Source organism: Nelusetta ayraudi, unplaced genomic scaffold (genome assembly GCF_046127955.1).
Source record: "Nelusetta ayraudi isolate G7.1 ecotype Tasmania unplaced genomic scaffold, CSIRO-AGI_Nayr_v1 ptg000135l, whole genome shotgun sequence".
Classification (NCBI taxonomy): Eukaryota; Metazoa; Chordata; class Actinopteri; order Tetraodontiformes; family Monacanthidae; genus Nelusetta; species Nelusetta ayraudi.
The window spans coordinates 16,794,144-16,812,500 of record NW_027466185.1 but is presented as its reverse complement, the minus strand read 5'-3'; the positions used below and the strand labels follow the sequence as shown (position 1 = coordinate 16,812,500).

General features: G+C 43.2%; 1 protein-coding gene across 2 annotated transcripts in view; it reads left to right on the top strand.

The window, feature by feature from the left end:
• grin2da (glutamate receptor, ionotropic, N-methyl D-aspartate 2D, a) overlaps window positions 1–18,357 on the top strand; it is a 110,444-nt gene that overhangs the window by 14,231 nt on the left and 77,856 nt on the right. For both annotated transcript variants that reach the window (XM_076051532.1, XM_076051533.1), the window contains 2 exons: window positions 440–627; window positions 5,671–5,811. In XM_076051532.1, the coding sequence (XP_075907647.1) occupies window positions 440–627; window positions 5,671–5,811 (329 nt within the window). The remainder of the gene's footprint in view (window positions 1–439; window positions 628–5,670; window positions 5,812–18,357) is intronic.

Here is an 18,357-nt window from a genome sequence, read left to right as displayed (position 1 = left end):
TTCCGTCTCTTTGCACGACTCGTCTCGCTCCACGACTCGACTATTTTCAATGTCTTCTTCCCCTTTTTCACCTCTTTATATTCTCTTGTCTTTTGACCGCACTGTTCTTTTTGTGCTTTGTGTGTTTTCTCCCCCGGAACAAAATGGAGTTGTGTTTTTACCTCCTCCCTCCATCCTACCTGTTCTGATTAAAACCGTCCCCGCTGCCTCTCAACGATTCCTTTCGTCCTCTGCTCTCTTATTCATTAGGCCTCCCACCACCACCATTCCCTAGTCTGTCTTTGGACTACTTCCTCTCTCACCCTTTCAATATTCAGGACTGTGCCCATTTTTCTTCTACCTCTGTCCAGCTTTTCCACCTTCACCTGCTTACTCACTTTTCAGCTAATTATCCACCTTTCTTCAACCCGCCCACCTCCTGTTTATTTTCCCTCTCCAGGTCCGTCTGTTGTATTGCTCCCTGGAGGAAGCCGAGCTGATTTTCCGAGCAGCCTGGGCAGCAGGTCAGGCTGGACCCAGTTACATGTGGTTTGCCGTGGGACCCGCCCTCTCTGGCTTGGGCCTGGAAGGTTTGCCCAAGGTCTTGTTTGCCATCCGACCGCAGGGCTGGAGGGACGAACCACGCAGGTAAAGCAAACATTTTTCAGGCCTTGTGTTACGAATTAGCAAATGTTTTACCTTTGTGGTCTTTCACAATCTGTTCAGCCTATGAGAACCAACCTTAAACTGGCCTCTGAACCTGGTGCTGTCTGGAAGATTTATATGCAGTTAGCGAACCGAAATTCAAAGGAGTGAAGAAGAACATTTTTACACAAATATAAAAATTATCATCTACATTTTAGAACTACACAGGTGAAAGATATACACACTCATACATACAAATAAAACAAAAATAAAATAAATCACTAAAAATATAACATCTAATTTTAAGTATCGCTGCAAAAATAACTAATAAAAATTGCACACAGGATATTTTCGTATCACCATATTTGGAGAACCACCTCACCTCTTTCATTTGTTAAAATAATAGTAATATTAATAATAATAATAATAATAATAATAATAATATATATATATACATATATATATATGTATATATATATATATATATATATATATATATATATATATATATATATATATATATATGTAGAGAGAGAGAGAGAGAGAGAGAGAGAGAGAGAGAGAATCAATATGCTCTGAACCACTGCAGATTATGACTGCTTGGCAATTGCATGTGCACAGAGCATGATTACTGCAATGCAGTGCCGTGAATCTGATCGATAATGTGCCATGAGTTCCCTGCACTCTTCTAAAGAGGAAGACCAGGCATTAAATACCCACCTGCACATTGGGGCTCCTCCATTAATTATCCTAGTCCCTGTATACGTATATAATAGACTTGAAGTGAAGACAATCTCTGAAAGTGGGTGATGGTTACTATGACTGTCTAATTTGATGAGCATCAACATTAAAAGACATTAAATATTGATTAACTGATCAGGAGTTAAAGAACTCGAAAGTGTCAAAAACGAACCCACCAAAAAGCCCTTTCTTGTCATATTGATAATATATTGCATAATACAATAAGTAAGTTATTGCTTATAATATATAATAGTATATTATAAGCATCAACTTACACTGGAACTACAAATATATGAGACAGAGTGAGAATATTTTCTCCCCACACCTGAGAGCTATGGTGGGTGTGGGATTTATTTTTTATTTTTTACTTTTACTGTTTTTTTCCTTCTTTTTTTTAATTGATTCTACTTCCTCCCTTATAAGGTTGTGTAATATTTGGAGATTTTTAAGAAGAAACAGCAACATCAAGTGGTTACATTTAGGCCCCTTATGGACTCCGGACCTTCCCTCTCCTGAGTTTGCCAGTGAACTACGGTGGCCTGCGCACCCAAACCTGGATACCTTGTCTACCTTCTTCTTCTTTGGTTTATTTAAGGATGTGAGCAGTCACCTTAAATACAAAAGGCGTTCTCAGACAGCTGGATTGTCCACACCAGGCTTCCTTAGAAGTATGGCAGTGCAAACACCTTGCATCTTCTCGGTGGATTTGTCTCAATGGCAACAGAGTTTTGCATACGTCCGCAGTTTATTAATCTTGTTGGGAATTCATGCGGCTCAAGGCACACACTTCCTTTTCTCTCTGCTGAATGGAGCTGAGCCTTGAAGCTGGTGAGGATCCAACCTCGTGTTTTCTGCTTCTTTCTGCTTCTCCGTGTTGCCTCCTCAACATTACACTGAGGTGTGCTGTTAAAAAAAAAAAAAGACCACCTGCGGTGTCGCCGATGCATCCCTTGGTGCAACGGTGACGAGATTTCATTGCAGGGATCATTCAATTTTCATCTAATCTAATCCAAATGGACTGACCGAGTGAATCTGCACGGAAAGGTAGAAGCTTTTATTGATTTTTACCCCTTAATGCTCCTCAGTTGTGCGAGGAAACCGAGAGAGGCGTCTTGACAAACAGTTTCCTATCTTACGAACGAATAGTGTTAAATAACGCAGGGCAATCTGAATTCAATTACAATGATGGTGAATGGATTCCTTTTCATCATGTGTTTTCAGATTCGCCAAGACGGGCGGGAACAGCGTTGCGAAAACAGCCCTTCGCGGGGAGAGAACGTGCGCTCTAGGTTTCCCGACCGGCTGCTGGTTGACACTGTCACAAGATTCCCTTCACGCTCGGTTAAACGCCGTCCGTCTACCAGGCACCTGAAGTCAGTTTGGCTCAGCGGGGAGGATGAGTCTGATTTGTGTGACACAGGGAAGCCCAAATTAGCAGCGCGCATGTCGCAAGCAGGCAGAGCGTAATGGTTTAAGCGTGAAACACAGATGGCGTGTCCGAGGACTGGCGCTGGATGCTCAGAGAAATGTGACGCCGGCAGATGGGTCCTCCTGAAGTCCTCTCAGACGGCCGCGTCCACACGTACGTGGCAGCGCCCACAAATGTGTGTTTTTTGCGAGGGTTTGACGCAATCGCTCGTCGCAATGTGTGTGTTTAGCATTTGTTCATGAAAGCCACAGGGAATAAATAGTAGACCTAAAAAAAGGGGCTAGTTTTTCACACACCTGTTCTCTCACTACGTAATCGACTTCCTTCCGCACAACTTCCCTTTTGCAGTGTGCCAGCGCTGGTGGAGACTCTCCCAACCGTCCTGGGCCGAAGGCACTTTACAGTCTTGAAAAGCCGCCAGTTCAGTGCAGGCATTCACCGCTGCCAATTAGTCTAGCATGCGTGTCTTCGGACTGTGGGATGAAGTCGGTGTGTCTGGAGAAAACCCACACAGACGCAGGAAGGAACACGGCAATTCCACACAGTGAGGCCCCAAGTCGGATTACAGCCGAAAGCCTTTGTGCGGGAAAATGTGTGTGAAATATTTACCTACAAATTATACCGCTAGCAAACACACCTTGACGTTTGCTGAGGTTGGCTCAAGGCTCAAGCATACCTCCATGACCCCTGGTGGAGGACGGAGGAAATGCGTGCAGAAAATGGATGAATGAAGGAATTTAGTAATGGAGTAAAATTCTACAAAATGGAAGCTCGTCAAGCTCTTCAAGCTGAAAGTCTTTTCATTGGGTTTTTCATTTAAACAATAAAAAGCAGGTTTTGACCCTCTGACAGACTGCTTCTGCTTGGAAACAGGATGTATTAGAATGTATATTGTGATATACATGATTTAGCCATAAGCTCTCGTTTTACTCTGCTTCTGACAACAGAACATTACCATTAATTCCTGTTTAAACAGGAACCTCAATGTGTGTTGAACACTGCAGAGGTTTTTTGATGGCCCATTGTCTCTTTACCGTAGCTGTACAGAGTAGCGGGTATTACACTAATTTATGAATCTGCAGATGTCCCTCTCTTAAGGCTTGGCTAGTTCTCTAGTTCTTACCACATGGCCTGCGACAAGCACCACAGATGGAAGCATTGTCGCTCTTAAGTGTTTATCTAACAGCATGCATCACTGCCGCGTGTATATTCAGCTGTGGTTGTGTTTAATCCCTGTGGTAACAAATCAAAGCTTGCAGCCCCATGAAAAAGTGGTGATTTTAAATTGTGTGCTCATTCTGACAAGGCTTTCTGCAGATTAAGGTTCAATCCACAAATAATGCGTCTAGACTCATAAAGCTGATATAAATTTATTTCTGCCAACATCATAATTAAAGGCAGCGCATACACAAATTGTCCGGACAAATCTCAATGTCACCATTTTTTTTTGTTGTTGTTTTCCTTTTTTCTTTTTTGTTGAGTCAGTCCAGCATGTTAACGTTTCAGTGTGGTGGCCTTCATCAGATGTGCTTATCAGCATCTCAGTAATAAGTTCACTCCAATTCTATTATACTAAGCAACCCGATGCATGACCTCCTAGATGTTTGCTTTAATTCATTTCTGTCCCGCTTTCATCATACTTTTTATCCAGTCGCAAGTGCAGCTCTGAAATTTGAATTCTACCTTCTGAATCCCAGCAAGAACACACGTTCGCCCACATGGTCAGTCATGACAGTTCAAAGTGGTCTACGCTTTTGGACTGTAGAAAGCCTCAGCACTAACACTGCACTCTGAACAATCAAACATTTTGTGTCTGTCATTGGTGAGATGGGAAAAAAAAGCTGAAAAATCAAAACAACCTTGTCGACTTTGAGGAAAAGACCAGGAGGAAGAAAAAAAATGACAGAGTGTGATCAACGTTTCAATGAAGCAAAGGTCATGTTCATTGTTTTAGTTATTGCAACACTATCTGTCAGTCTGCCAGCTCAACACACACACACACACACGCATACATATGCAGCCAGAACATAAAACACCCTGGCACTCGGTTTTAAATAGCATCTAATTTGACTCCTAGAAAGTTAAATCACTTATAGATCTGCTGCATTTTTCTTAAGACTGAAACCTGGTGCTGAACTTTTTTTTATCAGTATTTTTAGAGTGCGCTTTAATTGTTCAGGCACTGGAGGGGATGCTGATCTATCTGTAATTGTTTTTGATGAGTCATTCGTTGGCCAGAATCCAGGGCTTCCCACAATTCCCCTGCAGAATATGGCCCTTCAGTGAGATTAATGCTATTCACATTAACAATGGAGTTTTTTCTCATCAGTGAGTCTCATCAGTGTCGTAGTATTTTAGAAGCTAAGGTACTCTTATTTGCCCGTGTCAAGTGATTAACACCAAAGTAGAAATTAGAGAGAGATGATTCGATGCTGACAAGCTTGTTTCTGATCAGACAGTTCAGATTTTGCTCTTTAGTCCTGATTAAGCATTTCCCATTTTCAGAGAAGTGCACCGGCGTCTCTTTTGCTCAAAAACTGGGAATTTCTCAGGGTTTCAGTGGGTTGAGATGAAATGAATGGACACTTTGCTGAAGCCATTTAATACATTCAATATGGTAGTTCCTGTACTTTGGCGATCCTTTCGGCACAGGAAGAAGAGCTGGCTCAGTTTTCCGCCTGAATCCAAAACTGGCGTTCAAGCCGTGTCGCCTTTTCATAGTCCGCCAGCGGTGCACCTTTCAAAAGAGTCTGTCTTTTAGGCTCACGCTGTCTTTCTGTCTTCCCTGGACCTCAGCAATGTCAGAAAAGACCTTTGAAAATGTCCCCGTGTCCCCTTTGTCTCACATTGTTCTCTCTCTCTCCCTAATCCTTCAGGCGGATTGCCAAAGGCGTCTCCGTGCTCACCCATGGGGCCATGGCTCTGCGGAGGGACCAGGGTGCCACCAGCCGGTCACAGTACGCCGGCAACTGCCAGAGCGACGGCAACCAGACCCACCGAGTGCCAGACCGAATCAGGTGAGGCGGGAGGTGAAGGGAGAGGAATCGCATCCACAGAGGGTGACTTTGAAATTTCCATGTCTTTGGTGGCAGCTTGTGACACAGCGAGCGGATACCAGAGCACCATGGCAAAATAAACACTGTCAGGTTGCTTTAATGGAGCCTCAACATGCAGGGCAGACCCAGAGAGCTGAGTCACTGTGGCATGAAAACAGCTGTTTTTCCTTGTCGCTCATTTATTCAGCCTGATATTTTGTTATTGACCTTTTTTTTTTCCAACTCCATAAAACTGATGACTGCATATTATGATGTCTGAGTGGCAGACTGTCTGCCCTGAGATCAGGAGGTTGTGGGATTGATTCCCTGGCCAGATTTTACTACTTATACTACTATGAGTCATCCATTTGCCTTCCCCAATCATTCCCGGGCACAACTGGTGCTTGAAAGGCTTTATTTTGCAATTGATTTTTAAGAAAGTTGGAGGGTAAACTACTGTAGTTGTGACCCTCAGTCATGTTATTTGGCCTTTGAGGTAACTGGTGTTTATTCAAAATCTGAGGATAATGTTATATGTTGCAAAATCTGCATTATTTCATCCCTGTGCAATTTCTGCAAAGCAGTCGTCACAGCTACTTCCATGAAGCTGAAGCACAAGATTAAGTCACCTGAATATGATTGGATGTGCTTTTTGTTACTTTTAGCCATAATATCTCTTGCTTTTGCCCTGCATGGCCAACTGGATCTCAGCAAAGCAGATATTCCACTGCTACAGCTGATATTTACGTCCATTAAAGAGAGAGAAAGGGGAGGTTGGGGGAAGGGGGCGGGCAAATTAATCTGATTAGCTAATTTTGTTTGCAACAGATTATCATGGAATCATCAGATAAGGAGAACGCAGGATGGAAATAAATGTACTGCTTCGTCAAGGAGAAGCCTTTTGTTATAACATAACATAGGTTTACATTAATTGAATATATGTGTTTATAGAGGGTTTCTCTCTGTCTTCTTCCAACCTCAGTAGCATCTTATTTTGCTCTGCTTCAAGATGGCATTCATTTTTCTAAGGTCAGCTTTTTGGACAATAGTTTGCACATTTTTGTCACCACACTTTCATTAATGTAGGAACACCAAATACATGCTGTGCATGTGAATGTTCGATTAATCTAAACACTAAAAACATGTACGTACATGTCTTGGAAAAGTAAGTCGAAATGCACCACTGACAAATTCAAAAGATGTAGGAGATACTGTGCATGTGCGAGGTGGTGATGGACAGGTGGACAGACGAGGTCGGACAGGAATCTAATATTGCAGAAGACATTGTGATCTGCAGTGAGAGCAGGGAGCAGGTGGAGGAAAAGCCAGAGAGGTGGAGGTTTGGAGGCCCTGGAAGGAAGAGGAATGAAGGTGAGCCACAGCTAGACAGGGTGTGTGTGTGGGTGTGAGGGTGTGAGAGAGTGTGAGTGTGAGGGACCCAGGTGGAACGGTGAAGCTACAGCAAGTAGAGATAAGTAGAGTGGAGGATTTAGAGGACTGTGGTCTGCAGTGTGGAAAAAAGGGTGAAGATGCAAGTGCAAGCAGAACAGAGTGGAGTGGGCGGAGAACTGTGTGGTGAAAAAAACATCTGAGAAAGAAAGGTGAGAAAAATGGTGAGACCAGCAACAGGCTAATTGATGCCTGCTAATGCTAATGCTAATTGATGAAAAAAAAAAAAAAAAAACATTTCTTGAGCCAAAAAACAACCCTTTGGATAGTTTTTTTTATTTGTCACACAGAGTTTTGAGTACATTTTTTGAATGAACACCTGAGAACGCTCACCTCTCTCACCGAGAGCCACTTCAAATGTTTGTATGAGCAGAAGAGCAGGGCGGCAGAAGCCAGTCTTTTGATGCATGCTTGATTGACTGCTGCTGCTCTTTGGCGCGACGCCCTCCTGGGAACAGTTTGGAAAAGTCAGATGCCTTCACTCTTCTCAGCTGTCAGGGTTAGCGGAGCTGTCCAACCTGCCGCTCAGCGGCCTCGGGAGAGCCGCATGCCAATTTACGCATGCCGTTGTAACCGAACAGTGCTTACAAATGAGGCGTTCGCGGGAGGGCTGCGCAGCATATGCATCAGGGTGCAGTGTTCATTGTGTTTCATTAAGCCAACGTGCGGGACAGGAGGAAGACAGGCGGTGCGAGGACGCCTCAGTCTGACAGGTACGGTCACAATGCCCTTGGGCAAGGCGTTCTGTCTCACCAGCACAAGCTGGTACAGCTGGTGGAGCTTTCAACCAATCACATGCACCCTAACACCAAATTGGATGACACTCAGTTCATCCAAAATAGAATGGATGATGGGTGCTAAGGGGTGATATTTTTTAAAGTTCACCCTCAGTGTGCATCCACTGACTGGTTCACAGTGAATGTTGCTATGAATCTGGCAGAGTTTCAGTATTACGCAAAAAAAAAAAATTTTTTTTTTTTGAACAAGCCAAATACAGAGTGCATACTTTTATAAAATTATGTACTTTTCTTTTTGACGGAAGGAATTTTTACACAAAAAGGATGAAGCTTGAAAAGCCATAGGTTCCTCCTACGCCTTTTCAAGCAGGAGGCAACTTCAAGGTACAGTCATGCCCTCAAATTTGTGAAATATATTTGTCTTTATTTTGTTTTGTAGTTTTTCATTTCTTTGAAATGAATTGTAAAAAATCAGATCCATCCTACCAGGTCAAATAGAGGGTTTCACTGTTGGATTAATTTAACGTGGGTCCATTTCATTCGGGGAAGAGGCATAGAAAAGACTTGTAACGAGGGATATCCTTTCACAAGAAATAAAGAACCTTGGAAGGTTATTGGACGAGTCCTCTATTAAATTCACATTTAATTGAACCAGGGAGCAACAGCTAGGAGCTTCCATTTGCTGCAAGGGTCGTCATTAGATTTGTGTCAGTACCCTGTGGTGAGCTGTCGCGTGCCATGTTCCTATGTTGCTCTGCCAAAGACGCTCTGAAATAAGTGAAACATCTGTCACTGCAAAGACCTCTCTGCTGTCATCTCTTAATGCAAAAAAAGCCTTCAAATTCTGGGGAAGACGTTGCCCCGACAGGCAGCCACTTGCTTTTGCTAATTTCCTTTTCATCTCCCCGCGTGGTCCTTGAACAGTAGCTGTTGTAGTTTCTGTTGGAGACGGACAAGATGGATAAGTCACATTTTAAGTGAGTGACAGAAGCAGTCGGCGCACGTGGACGTGCACTTTCTATCCCCCCTCTTTTTCTAGGGTAAACAGACGTCTATGGTTGTGCCTTAAACAGCTATACCAGCAATTTCACACAATTGTAACTTGGATATTTATCTTCTTGTCATGGTTTATTTCACACTTACTTTAGGTTGCTTTGTTAAAAGTCACAGAGGTTTCAAATTAGAATGTTGCGAGGTCAAATTACAGTACCTTTGGCTGCCCAAGCTTGACACTACTGCAAATTTCACCTTCGCACTCCGATGTACTTAAATAGCTTCAACTGAAATTGCACTCGCTGCTGCATTGACACGATAATGAAATGTCCTTATGGAATGTCTGAGTGTATTTCATCAAATTATTTCTCCTGAACTAACCTTTATAAGAACACTTTGTGAGCCTCCTGACGACGTACTCCTAACCTTTCAGTGACGGAGTCCAGTTGCAAGGCTGGTTTAATGCAGGTCCCTGCAGGAGAATAAAGGTGAAAGCGGGGCACAACAAAGGATTCAATTCCCCAGATTTCACAGCAGAAAATAGATTGGAGCAGATATTTCTGATTGATGACGCTGCCTGAAGAAGTCTTCCGTGCACAGACAACAAACTGGGCTACAGATGGATGGTCACCGCTGGTTGCCTGTCTGTGCCTTTTAATGAAGTGAGTAGGTTTATTTTGAACTGGCAAAACACTGCATACCCTTCAGAATCCAAAACTTTTCAATCACAGAGAGGGCAGCCTGTCTCGTTGACAAGGACAGCAGCCAGTGGGAGCGCCATGGACTGGCTGTGAAACCGCAGCGCAGCACCTTTAACTAAACATCCGCACCCCGACTGAGGTGTGACCCAACTGAGAAATAAAGCTTCCACCTGTTTCCTGTCTACAAATGTGTGGCCTTGTTCGCACATGAGCAAATCAACCGTAATGAGGCAAACCAGCACTTCCTGTGATCCATGATTGCAGGGAACCGCACTTCGCCACCTCTCTTTTAGGTTTTCAAAGTTGGGACAAATTTTGACGGAATATTTGTGCGGTTCATTTGCGTTTACCTATTTCTGTAGAATCGAATCAGATCCAATCGTTTCTTTGTCTTGTGCTAAATGAAGCTGTGAAAGGTTCTATTAAAGTTAATGGGGTGGGAGAGCAGCTGAAGCTGTTTTCTGAACTAATTGGCTTGTTAACTAACAAAAGATGTCTTTGGTCAATCACCGTAGAATTCTCAACAACTATGTCCCCTTTCGTTGCCGTTCAGATCCAACGTGACTGTTGCGCTACAGCTGTTGAGATTACTGGAGATCTCATTATCCAGACCTGACAGGTTGAGGTTCTTATTTAATAATGGACTGTCAGCAGAAGAAGAACGTTTAAGGTGCTGCCATGTACTATGTAGATAACCCCTCACGGAATTAAACACAGTTTGGAAATGAGCTAGTCTGTATTTTGAAGGCTGTGAGCTTTGAGATGATTGTTGATCTCAATCTGTCTTGTTTCCAATCATTTTTTTTATTCTTTGATATTCTGTTGTATCTGCCCTCCATTTTTCCATTACAGCTCATCGTGCACTCAGGACTACAAAGTCAGTAGGAATTGGACATTCCGGGGACTTAAGAGGTTATACAGGAGTACAGGGAGATACAGCAGAAAGTGAAAGTAGAGGAGCAAAAAGAAAATTATAAGGCACATGATTAGACAGTAAAGATGGAGGAAGTGACTACATGTTGGTGAGGCAGAGGGATAGAGATGTGAAGGCTGTGCAGCAGGCAGGGGTGATAGAGGACAGAGATGTGGATGTATTGGCAGGTGTAAGATGTGTGATGGAAGAAAGAATTCAAAGAATAATAAAGAATAATACTTTGAAGAGTTGATGAATGAGGGAAGAGGAAAGACTTGACTGTTGTGGACCAGGAAGATTACTATGGGTGACGTGAGGAAGGCATTGACGTGGATCAAAAGTGGGGAGGTACGTTTGTGATGGTATGAGATCGTCTTGTGGAGGTTTGGAGTGATCTAAGACAGTGGCAGTCCAGTTTTTGACCAGGTTGTTCAACCAGATCTCAGGAAGTGAGAGGATGTTAGAGGATGCACGCAGAATAGTGGCAGCTACAGAGGAATCAAGTGAAGTTATCATAGAGCAATGGAAGCTAGAGTAATTGCACGAGGGAGTATTTGTGAGCAGTGTTATGGCTTAATGAGGACATTGATAGAGAAACACAGACAAGGTCAGACGGTGCTGCGTTGTGCCTTTTAACGATCTAAGGCGATAGTATAGTGGCAGGTGGAGGAAACTCTGGAAAGGTGGAGGTATGGAGGCCCTGGATGGGAGAGGAATGAAGGTGAGCTGTAGCAAGACAGGATACACGTGTGTGAGTCAGAGGGACTCAAGTGGCGCAGTGATGTTACAGGAAGTAGGAAAAAGAAAAGGTTGAGGATTTTAAGTACTCAGGGTCAACAGTTCAGCGCAATGGAGAGTGTGGAAAAGAGAGGTTGAGACAGCTGGAGAGAAGTGTCAGCAAGGATGAATGGAAAGCTGTACAAAGCGGTGGTGAGAGCAGCGATGTTTGCTTTACAGAGGAAATAACAGGAAACAGAGCTGGAGGTAGCAGGCGTTAAAATGTTGGCCTCCTCTTTTTAAAGAACCCAGGATGGACAGGATAAGGAATGAGTCCATCAGAGGGACAGCACATTAGATGTCCCAGACTGAGATGTTTTGGACAGCTACAGAGGAGGGACAGTGAAGGTATCAGTAGAAAGACGCTGCTGACGTTAGAAGTGTCAGACAGGAGAACGAGAGGGAGACCCCAAGAGGAGATTTATGGACGTAGTGAAAGAGGATGTGAAGTTAGTTGTCGTCAGAGAAGATGATGGAGAGGACGGTGTTAGTTGGAGGTAGAGGATTGGCAGTGGCCACCACTGAAGACAACAGCCAAAAGGATTTGCTTTATGTTTTTAACACAGTTATTTCCCCCTAATGCTTCAATGACGGTCACAGCAAGGTGGAGGTGATGAGGAGGCAGAACCATAAATGCAGACAACTCCAGGTTGCAGAACAGAAGAACAATGCATTGTGAATAATAAACAACACTAAGCCAAGGGTGTCCGCAAAGGGAAGAATGAGCAACACCCAAAACGGGAGACTTCACAAGAACACAGACAAGGCAGAAGAAAACCATGATGAGAAGCTGAGAAAACATGAGACAACAGACATGAATCCACTGAGACAAAAGTCATGAAGAAACAATGAGCGGACAAAGGGAGTCAAGGATCATTTATACAGGCGGGCAGCGGAACACAGGTGTGAGCTATCAAGGGCAGAACTGAACAAGACACAGGTGATAAAATGAAGGGGCGACAAAAAAGAAGGGAAACAGAAACGAGATGTGGAGCACAGAAAAATACAATGAGTCAAGACTATCAAAATAAAACAGGAAGGACAAAAACAACAGATCATGACAATGGCAAATGAAGATGTTTAGAATATTGTTTTGTTCGTTGAAACCTCAAAAAGGTACACAAGAGAAATGTAGTAGTTTGGTGTAATCATTCCACAATTGAAGTGTATTCAAATATTGTCACTTTCAGAATTGCGCGGCAGCTGCCGATCACAGTGCATGTGAGGCTAGCTGCTGGCAGCTAACTCCACTCCTGTAAATATGAACAACAGCCTATCAGGGAATCAGGGGAAAAGTGAGGTTGGACGTGGAAACTAAAAGCTATTAGTCACCAAGGCAGAGTGGGACGTAACGCTCCTCTGGAACTAGAGGCGAAAGAAAAAGAGCCGCGTGGATCAGATGAATCAGTGGGAATCAGAGAAAGATGTGGTGGCAGTGGAAAACAACCAGGAGGCACTGATGAGGAAAGAGGCAGAGAGACTGAGCCAGCAACAGACTGGACGAACAAATATTGAAATATGATGAATGTTGTGTGAGTCTGGGCTTCACTTGGATTTTCTGTGTGGACTGTGTCACAGTATGTTGAATGCAGTGAGGTGTGTAACATGGAACTTTGTCTCAGTTGGACTCAGATGCGAGGGCGTTGTTGCGATCCCATGACTGTTTTAATGTTGTGTTGTAATATTTTGTCTTCAAAGTTCAGTTAAAGCAACTAAACTGCTTTTGGCAGCTTGAAGACATTCTGCATCCATTCCCAAAGACTAATATCTCTGCTGCTATAGCAGCAGCCTGCCTGGTCTCTGAAGTGGCTGTGTGCACTCTCCAACACGCCTCCCTTTGTGGAATCCACTCAACTCTCAGGACTCATTGAAGATCATTTCTAATAGAGGGTTGCAAGTTAGATTTCAGAGAAATTTCTCTGTTGAAATTGAAATTTATAGTCTAATAAATCCAGACTCTAACATATCACCTTAATTGCATATTGTCCAATATTCACACTGGTGGTGGTTACTTATCTCAAAGCAGGAAGCACTTGGCTGTGTGTGTGTGTGTGTGTGTGTGTGTGTGTGTGTGTGTGTGTGTGTGTGTGTGTCCTCCAGATGGCCCTGATTTCCAACATTTTTTTTTTTGTAACTATTATGAAGGCATTTATTACAGCCTTATTACCTGGTCAGTGTCCCTGACCTGAAGCAAAGATGAAGATAAAGATCTGGTCCAGCTGTACAGTGGCAGCCCGCCGCTCTGTAACGTTACTGACTACACCTCATGTGAATGTGATTGCTATGATTGACGGTTGATCTAAATCACGATATCTGGCTTGTTGTGCTCTGAACAGGGAATCCAGATTTTTGGTTTAAAGTTATTTTTTGGGGTTTTTTTTGGACTCGGTCTGTGTCTGAGCCCAGTTAAATGCTTTTACCATCAATGGAAAAATCAATAGCTACTCGAATGAGGCCATGCAACTGCTTGTTTGAGAAAAAAGTTTAAAATTTTTTATTATTTTTTGCAAGTTTTTGGTTTATGTAGCTTGTTGCTGTACCCTCTCTGCTTCTGAATATTGAAGTAAATTGCTGTTGATAAAATGAGAGCATCCCTACTTTTGAATGGCTATTGCTTTAAGAGTCAACTGTTAATATAAATTGCATGGACCTGATGATTCTCAAATGTAGTTGGGGAAGTAAGTCCCAATATAGTTATCTCAGAAAGCAAAACTGACATCACATATCATCTTTTTATAAGCAGCATACAAAAAGGTGGCGTAAAATGCAGCTGTTTTGCATTTTAACAACCGGTTTGCTCTGTGTCCTCTTTAAGTGGCTGAGAAGTGTATTATTAAAGTATTGAGACAAAAGCCTCGTCGCTTGACAGTCTTCACCAGCGAGGCAGACATCTGCTGAACAACCAGCTGCTCATGCATACAGACTGTGGCTGCACAAACGTCAGGATGCACAATCAGAGAACGAGGAGGGCCGTGTGTGTGTGTGTGTGTGTGTGTGTGTGTGTGTGTGTGTGTGTGTGTGTGTGCGCGTGAATGCAGGAAATGTGTGAGATGGCGCCTTGGCAGGCAGAGCTGGAGGAGAGTGGGGGGGGGGGGGGGGTTGAGGATGGAGAGAAGGAGTGCGTGGAGGATGGAGATGACGGGAGACAAAGGGAAGAGATAGCAAACGGTGACGGTGATGGCGGTGATTTGGCCGTCTGGGTGAAAATCGTTTTGCGCCTTTCTGCGAAACAACAGCAGCAAAGGCCCGGTGCGAGCCTGAGCAAGGGAAATCAATTAGCACACACTACAGCGGCGGAACACAAAACAACAATGGCGTTTTGGAAAAAAAAGAAATAAGTGGCGCCGACAAGGAGATGGTCGATAAAGATGCCGCATTTTCCTCATGCGGCCGCTTAAATGTTTAGCGTCAACAAAGAAATGAGCAAAACCATTTTCAGGAACTTGATGACAGCACATTTTTCTGCTAACACTCAAAGAGTCACACTTTGAGATTCTTCCTTGTTCTCATTGTATGAGACCACTTAGATTTTGGCTTAACTGTTCTGGTCTGTTGGTAGTATGCATTGTGATTGTATGTCCTGTATTTATATCGACTGCTTGGTTTTCATGCTCCTACTGTACATGTGGCAGTATTGAACTGTCCAAGTTCTAATTTTAACCAATAGCAATGTGCAATGTGCTTGAAGCTCAGTCAATAGCCATGTCAGCAATGGGCTGAAGAAAGGCAACTGGAGACATTTACGGTCTCCTTTGAAAAGTCGTGGGTGACAATCATGCTGTGTTTTTCTCCCATCAGAGGTGTTATGGTCACAGAATATTGTCGTAGTATATTAAAAGAGTTTTTTTTTTCCAGCCAACTTTAAGGGGACACATTTAAAAGTTGTTTTTGTGGCGTAATATTCCCATCTCTTAAACATCAGCAACACTTTAAGCTCAGACTTTAGATTAGGGAACACTTGCTTGCTGTTAACTATTAAGTATCATAAACATTTGGAACATATTGGCTCTTTAGTTGTCATTCGAAACGTCTTTTTTTTTATGATTCTGCATGGCCATATTCTACCACCAATAAGAGTAACTCAAGAGACGACCCTCAATAACCTAAGAGCCTTACAGCTAACCCTAACCTTATCCCCTGTCCCTATCCCATTTTCTCTGTTAAGTACGTAATATAAATGTCTAATGAGTCCTATGACTCACTGTGCACACACATGACTGTTGAAAACAAATACATACATTTATTGGAAAAAAAAAACATTTTGAAGCGCAGACATTTTGACTCTTTCAGCGTAATGGATAAGCAGCTGGTCCTGGTGAATGGGTGACGTTGTTACCATTTCTCTCGAGTGCACCTTGTAAAAATAGTATTTCTAGACGCTCGCGGTGCTTTTCAGCGGGTTCTTGTCTGTGGAGACTTTGAACTGACAGACATTTTCATTCCACGTCTCCAAAATACCAGCGAGGTGCCGCCTCCCTGCCACTGCAGCCTCACCGTTTGCCAGTATTTTTCAACTTGTGATGGCTTACTGCTGATGCATTTGTCTCTCCAGATATATGCGTGTTTCTTTTTTTTTTCCACGCCTAATTACACAGAACATCATGTCACCCGCCTTGTGTAATTTACATACTATTATGCCGGCTCTAATCGCTGCGGGCCACAGGCAGATGCAGATATTCAGCGAAATTCGAAATTCATTGAGCAAATGTGAAAATTGGACATGTCGCCATACACAATTAGAGCGTCAGCTTATCGGCCCCTCGGATCAACAGGCATGCTCATTTGGGGCCAGTGATTTTCTCATCCACCCAAATCTTATAGAATAAAACTGTAAATTCATTTTAGAATCATAATGTGAATGAGACCTGAGTGAAACACAAGGAGTAGCTCATCTCTCCTTCTCACACACAGAGAGAATCCAGATTTATTTTTTTATTTTTTTTAAGTCACGTCGTCACGCCCTGATCTAATAGTTGGAGCCTCTTCATTCAGCACACTCACATTAGTGTGGGAGAAATGATTTAAAGAGGATTTGCAGCCGGTAGATTACTGTCACAGAGTGTATTGCTGCAGCGACGGAGACGAGAGGGGCACGAGGAAAATATTTAAATCAGTCTAATGAGTATAGAATTGGGTAGCAACTCATTTTCTTTAATACCATTTAATCCATGCATTTTGAATGTATTCAAATGGAGCATTTGTTGGAATAAATGTTACAACGATGGAACTGAAAAAAAAAAGTTGCCCTCCAGTCAATTTTCCTGCTCTCAGGCAGTAATGCCAGATGTGAAGCCCTGAAAGTGAATGCTGGAGGATTAAAAAAAAAAAAAAAAAGCCAGGAGGTAGTGGGAAGGATGGAAAAGAGGAAAAGAGGAGGCAGGCAAAGTGATGGGTAGCGAAAAGAAAAGCCAGCAAAGGAAAAGAGAAAAGGGGGAAGAAGGATGAAGAGCAGGACGATCAGGAGAGACATCAGAGCAGGAAGAGCCAGACTGAAGCTCAGCCAGTCACCTCGAACCCTCCGGAGGGACGAGAGGAGTGTCACACCGCCCTCGTGTTACGTCTCACCCTTTTAATAACCACGCCGCCGCAGTGGTCAGCAGAGCGACTCACTCGGAGCGTCCGCCGAAGCCTCCGCACTGCTGGCGCCTCCGCTGAGCTCGCTCACATCTCCAGACGGCACAGCGTGCAGAGAACTTTCACTGTCCTTTCCATCTCCGCTTTGACTTTTTCACAAACAGCTCACGAGGGCCAATTTGTTTGAACTTGCGTCTTTCTTTCTGAACTGTTCTACATTTGGAAGAAACCATAAAATAGAAAAGTCACTGCCACAGTTTGTTTTAAAGCAATGTTCTTTTTTATCACAATGAATCCCTTCACTGCCATGCTCCGATTATTTGAAAACGTTACAAACCACTTGGCGTCTAGGGGAATGGTTAGTCACAAAAAGGACACACAAAATACGGTTCCCGTAACACATAAGCAAAACATTTAGGTCTGTAAGCCCTTTGTGACATCACTGATTCCTCTACCAGGTAGTTACAACAAAAAAAACCCTGGTATTCATTCCAAGAAAGGCTGAGATTGCCTTTTTGTCAACCTTCCAAACCTGTCCAGTGTCCAGAAAAGCGTCAGTTTTTGCAGGACACTGACACAGAGATGTTTTTGTATTGTAGTATTTGCATGAGGATTATAACAGATGGTTAAATGTGCTGTTTCATTTCGACATGGAAAAGTCTTTGGGTAGCTCACCGTGTGGAGTCCAGAGATAAACATCTGAAGATGGCGATGGGGGATTTTTGACATACATGTCCGACACATTGACTCATTATGGGACTTGATGAAGAAATTGAATATTTAACAGAATATAACATAATTATTTTCTTGTCATATGAAAGTTGCAGTTCAGAACTGCTGCAGAATTGTTTCTTTATTTATTTTCTTCTCCAAGGGGTCTAATCTGCGGCCACTGTGCCAGATGAAATTGTTAAAATGTGGTAAGTTATGTCGGAGGAGTCAGACAGGATCAATGGACCTTGGGTTTCTGTGTCTGTTTACAGCTCTCTGTTTTTCCCTCCTCCGTCTCGTTCTGTTCACTTGGCCTCTCTCTCCTCTGCTCACACCTTCCCCCTGTTGCTCGTCTACACGGCTGCTTGTCACACTCCCATCTGTCACGTTTCCTGGACCGGCGTTGGCTGGTGCTCCCTGTTGTTGGCTTGTGCTCCCTGTCGTTCACGTCTGCCTTGGAATGCCTTTTTGCATCAGGTGCAGTCAGGCCAATCTCAAAATTTCCCATCTCCTTGAATCTTCTCTTCTTGGCTAACTCCTATTTATTCCCTTATATAACAAACAAGCTATGTGTTTTGTTGTTTTGACTTATTGCCTTAAATTTGCCCCGATTGTTGAAAATGTTGGTCCTCTTGCTTTGGCAATGTTTTTTTTTCCTTTAGCTTCACTTCTC